The sequence below is a fragment of the Anomaloglossus baeobatrachus genome, chromosome 3, assembly GCF_048569485.1.
Source record: "Anomaloglossus baeobatrachus isolate aAnoBae1 chromosome 3, aAnoBae1.hap1, whole genome shotgun sequence".
NCBI lineage: Eukaryota > Metazoa > Chordata > Amphibia > Anura > Aromobatidae > Anomaloglossus > Anomaloglossus baeobatrachus.
The window spans coordinates 86743793-86749792 of NC_134355.1; the positions used below are offsets into that span (position 1 = coordinate 86743793).

The 6000-nt window shown below is 42.7% G+C and overlaps 1 protein-coding gene across 2 annotated transcripts in view; it reads left to right on the forward strand.

Moving 5' to 3' along the window:
- The window catches only part of LOC142294999 (uncharacterized), a 28554-nt gene extending 24364 nt beyond the window's left edge, over positions 1-4190 (forward strand). For both annotated transcript variants that reach the window (XM_075338067.1, XM_075338066.1), the window contains exons 6-8: positions 14-169; positions 1997-2774; positions 3696-4190. In XM_075338067.1, coding sequence (XP_075194182.1) covers positions 14-169; positions 1997-2610 — 770 coding nt within the window. In that variant the 3' untranslated portion in view covers positions 2611-2774; positions 3696-4190. The remainder of the gene's footprint in view (positions 1-13; positions 170-1996; positions 2775-3695) is intronic.
- Positions 4191-6000: the final 1810 nt, after the last annotated feature.

Consider the following 6000-nt stretch of genomic DNA (forward strand, 5'->3'; position numbering starts at 1 on the left):
TTCTTTCTTCCAGCCAGCAGATCTGACCAGAAATTGGACAGCCCCATAGAGAGCACAGTTTTTGCACCGACAGACATTTCTGTACCTGCCTCAACAACATGTCAATCTACTGAAAATGGTCAAAAAGAGGAGAATGATGAGCTTGTGGAAGTCATTGTCCATAAACCAGGTAAGAATAACAATAAAACCACTATGCATGTTGTATTCTGTTCACAGAACCCCTGAGTAGTCATTCACACTGTAGACTTTGAATGATTGGCTCTGTCTTGCATATCAAACCCAAAAACAAACAGGCGAAACCAAGAAATTGCCTTTCATAAAAGCCCAAATCACAAAAGTTCTGGTAAAACATGCCCCTTAAAATCACCCTTATCAATTTAATTTTTTAACTCTTGTTTCCTTTCTTCCAGCCAGGAGATCTGACCAGAAATTGGACAGCCCCATCAAGAGCACAGTTGTTGCACCGATGGACATTTCTGTACCTGCCTCAACAACATGTAAAGCTCCTGAAAATGCTCAAAAAAAGAATAATGAGCTTGCGAGAGTCATTCTCCATAAACCAGGTAAGAATAACAATAAAACTACTATGCATGTTGTATTCTGTTCGCATAACCCCTCAGTAGTCATTTACACTGTAGACTTTGAATGATTGGCTCAGTCTTGCATATCAAACCCAAAAAGAAACAGGCGAAACCAAGAAATTGCCTTTCTTTCATAAAAGCCCAAGTCACAAAAGTTATGGTAAAACATGCCCCTTAAAATCACCCTTATCAATTTAATTTTTTAACTCTTGTTTCCTTTCTTCCAGCCAGGAGATCTGACCAGAAATTGGACAGCCCCATCGAGAGCACAGTTGTTGTACCGATGGACATTTCTGTGCCTGCCTCAACAACATGTCAAGCTCCTGAAAATGCTCAAAAAAAGGAGAATAATGAGCTTGCGAGAGTCATTCTCCATAAACCGGGTAAGAATAACAATAAAACTACTATGCATGTTGTATACTGTTCACAGAACCCCTCAGTAGTCATTTACACTGTAGACTTTGAATGATTGGCTCTGTCTTGCATATCAAACCCAAATACAAACAGGCGAAACCAAGAAATTGCCTTTCTTTCATAAAAGCCCAAATCACAAAAATTCTGGTAAAACATGCCCCTTAAAATCACAATTTTTTAACTCTTGTTTCCTTTCTTCCAGCCAGGAGATCTGACCAGAAATTGGACAGCCCCATCGAGAGCACAGTTGTTGTACCGATGGACATTTCTGTACCTTTCTTAACAACATGTCAAGCTCCTGAAAATGCTCAAAAAAAGGAGAATAATGAGCTTGCGAGAGTCATTCTCCATAAACCAGGTAAGAATAACAATAAAACCACTATGCATGTTGTATTCTGTTCACATAACCCCTCAGTAGTCATTCACACTGTAGACTTTGAATGATTGGCTCAGTCTTGCATATCAAACCCAAAAAGAAACAGGCGAAACCAAGAAATTGCCTTTCTTTCATAAAAGCCCAAATCACAAAAGTTCTGGTAAAACATGCCCCTTAAAATCACCCTTATCAATTTAATTTTTTAACTCTTGTTTCCTTTCTTCCAGCCAGGAGATCTGACCAGAAATTGGACAGCCCCATCGAGAGCACAGTTGTTGTACCGATGGACATTTCTGTACTTTTCTTAACAACATGTCAAGCTCCTGAAAATGCTCAAAAAAAGAAGAATGATGAGCTTGCGAGAGTCATTCTCCATAAACCGGGTAAGAATAACAATAAAACCACTATGCATGTTGTATACTGTTCACAGAACCCCTCAGTAGTCATTTACACTGTAGACTTTGAATGATTGGCTCTGTCTTGCATATCGAACCCAAAAAGAAACAGGCGAAACCAAGAAATTGCCTTTCTTTCATAAAAGCCCAAACCAAAATTCTGGTGAAACATGCCCCTTAAATTCCCCTTTACCAATTTACTTTTTTAACTCCTGTTTCCTTTCTTCCAGCCAGCAGATCTGACCAGAAATTGGACAGCCCCATAGAAAATAAAGTTGTTGCACCGACAGAGATTTCTGTACCTGCCTCAACAACATGTCAATCTCCTGTAAAACTCACTCCCAGTCAGAGAGCAATCCTGGAGAGTGATGAGTGGTTGGATGACGACATCATAGACACCGCTCAGGAGATTCTCAAAAGACAATTTGAGGCAGATGGACTGCAGTCCTGTGCGGTGGCACAACTAGGATATCAACCAGTGTCTGGTCCCTCAGTACAAATACACTATGATGAAGACCGTAGACACTGGTTCACCTCCTGCTTCAGAGATGGAAGAATCCTCATTGCTGACAGCATGAACTCAAGTCTATCACGCTCAGGGAAAAGGCAGATTCTTGAACTTTATAGTCAGGTTGCTCGTAACCCCCTGAGAAACGTGACATTTCTCAATGTTGATCGGCAGCCAAATAAGTATGACTGTGGTGTGTATTGCATAGCAAATGCATATGAGCTGTTAACTAAAAATGGAAATGTAATATGCAAATATATCAACCGCGAAATGAGAACCCACCTCATTCATTGTCTTGAGAAGGGGTTTTTTAGTCCATTTTCTAAAGTAGCTTGATAAATTGCTACACGGGATGAGGAAATACAACTGCTCGCAAATCGCATAAATCCCAGCGACATTGGAAGAAAAGAGCAACCCCATTCTGGTGTACAAAGCCACAGATTAGAAGTTTGGGCAACACTGAAGCAGAGAGGAAACCCCAAGATGGAGGGAAAGATTCCGTAAGTACTTTTCTATCTCTTGTATCTTTTAAGTTACAAAGTTAAGGGTGCTTTACATGCTGCAACATCGCTAGCGATAGCTAGCGATGTCGTGCGCGATAGCACCCGCCCCCATCGTTCGAGCGACATTTGGTGATCGCTGCGTAGCGAACATTATCGCTATGGCAGCGTCACATGCACATACCTTTTCTGTGATGTCGCTGTGACCACTGAACAATCCCTCCTTCAAGGGGGAGGTGCGTTCGGCGTCATAGCGACGTCACTGCGGCGTCACTAAGCGGTCGCCCAATAGCAGAGGAGGGGCGGAGAGGAGCGGCCGGAACATGCCGCCCACCTCCTTCCTTCCTCATTGTCGGGGGACGCAGGTAAGGAGATGTTCGTCGTTCCTACGGCCTCACACATAGCGATGTGTGTCGCCGCAGGAACGACGAACAATCAGCGGCATGCACCAACAACGATATTATGAAAAGGAGCAACGTGGTAAGACCTTTCTTGATGTGAAAATGCAATATACTGATCACATAAAATAGATATAATGGGTAAATTTAACTGTGCACTGAAATGTGTGGATGGTTTTCAGACACATAATCTTTCATTACTCATCACATACCCCAGTTCCTAATAACGCTTCAAAACGTCACCTCATCCCACAAAAACCAAGCCTTCATATGGCTACATCGTCAAAAAAATGAGCAGTTTCATGTAGTGATTTTTCCAATCAGCATTATCTGTCATCAGTAAATAGGACCACCCCTTGGACCCAGTTGAGAAAAGTTTTAAATGATGAATTTAAATCTTATCTTGAATCTTTTTGCAGAAATCTATTTCAGTGGGTAATGGCATAAATTGAGCGTTGCTTCTTTGTAATATTCTGCTGCTCTATGTTCAATCATAACTCACTTATATTTCTTATTTCTGCAGATAACTATTTCAGAGCGCAGTCTCTGTTCCAAAATAGAATATGGATTCCAGCCGAGATGAAGACTCCAATCTTCCACTGCAAGTCACTGGCATGGTGGCCACCGTGTTAGGATTGTATGACCTGCGCATTAGAAAGAAAAGGCAGATTCCAGGCTTGGTCTCTGTCCTCACGAAAGGAAGTGACATTTCCAGGACGTTTCTCAGTTACATGTACTCACCGAGTAAGTGAGCTACATACTGAATAAAGAGGCAGATTCCGGGCTCGGTTTCTGTCCTCATCAAAGGAAGTGACATTTCCAGGACTTTTCTCAGTTACATGTACTCACGGAGTAAGTGAGCTACATACTGCAACCAGAGGCAGATTCCGGGCTCGGTTTCTGTCCTCATCAATGGAAGTGACATTTCCAGGACTTTTATCAGTTACATGTAGTCACAGAGTAAGTGAGCTACATACTGCAACAAGGGGCAGATTCCGGGCTCGGTTTCTGTCCTCACCAGTGGACATCAGCAGCCTAAGGGAGGGCAGTCCTTCAGCCATGGTTCCCTAGAGGTTTCCTCCATTGGGGGTTTTTCCTCTCCTGAGTGCTGAAAAATGACTCTTCATGAGTTAATGGGCCCATCATCATGAGGGCCACATTTAGGAATATTATCCTGACTTCTACATTTCATTACTTGAATGAAGTTAATAAAGAAGTTAGTTTATATCAAGTATTCATGTATCTGAGACTCTTTTTGAATCTTTATAGTATTTAATAGAGCAAAAGTGGTTATTCCAATATATAGGAATTTCAGGTGTGTTCTATGACTTTGTGCAAGGTTCACAAATTACTTTCTATATTCTATGTGCCCACAATTGCAGTAAGTCTCAGTGGTTGAATTTAAAGCATGTTTGTCACTGGATTTCTCAATACAAACTGCATACATTAATAAATAGATGGTGCACTTTGAAAGTTTATGTCAGAATAGCTATACAATCCGCTGTTGCTTAAATACCACAATGCCCACTGCTAGCTGCACCTCTGTCATACTTGGTGGACAGAGTTTATATACACTTGGGGTTATATCTCTATCATTCTTTAACTTTTCTCAAAAATTCTCAGTTTAATTTGTAAGTAGACCAATTTCATCAGATCTATTTTGTAATGTAATTTTAATAATGATCATTTGACAACATACTTTCTAATCATCTACCAGGGACATTTGTTTACAATTATTTTTTGTGATCTCTCTTAGGCCTGCAACACACATCCGTAGAAAACGTGCATGTTTGGTCCGTTTCCGTATATACCGGAGACACGGCCAAACGTGCACCAATGTTATTTCATGTTTGAGGACACATGTGCGTTTTTCATTAAGGTCCGTGGGTCCGTGTGCGTGCTACGTTTGTGTCTCCGTTTTGCACGGAAGCATGTCCGTTTTCAGCACGCAACACGGACCCAATGAAAGTCAATGGGTCTGTGCGCACGTCCAAGTGACACGGACACATCTGTTTGTTCCCTGTACGTGTTGTGCTTTTTTCATGTGATGTCGGTCTTTTTTCTTTTTCTGTTTCGTTCTCTCCCTCAGTCCGTCGGTCGGTCTCTCTCTATGTCTGTCGGTCGGTCTCTCTGTCTTATCTGTCCCTCTTGCTGTCTTTCGGTCAGTTCCCCCCCTCTCTCATACTTACCGTTCCCCGATCTCCGGCGCGGCGCTGCACAGCTGTTATATAAACTCCGGCGGCTTTTACTATTTTCAAAAAGCCGGCCGCTCATTAATCAATCTTGTATTCCCTGCTTTACCCGCCCACAGGCGCCTGTGATTGGTTGCAGTCACACACGCCCACCACGCTGTGTGACAGCTGTGTCACTGCACCCAATCACAGCAGCCGGTGGGCGTGTCTATACTGTGCAGTAAAATAAATAAATAAATAATTAAAAAAAAACGGCGTGCGGTCCCCCCCATTTTAATACCAGCCAGATAAAGCCATACGGCTGAAGGCTGGTATTCTCAGGATGGGGAGCCCCACGTTATGGGGAGCCCCCCAGCCTAACAATATCAGTCAGCAGCCGCCCAGAATTGCCGCATACATTATATGCGACAGTTCTGGGACTGTACCCGGCTCTTCCCGAATTGCCCTGGTGCGTTGGCAAATCGGGGTATTAAGGAGTTAATGGCAGCCCATAGCTGCCACTAAATCCTAGATTAATCATGTCAGGCGTCTCCCCGAGATACCTTCCATGATTGATCTGTAAGTTACAGTAAATAAACACACACACCCGAAAAATCCTGAGACCTGTCACTCAGCGTGGGGGCGTGTCTCACTGCA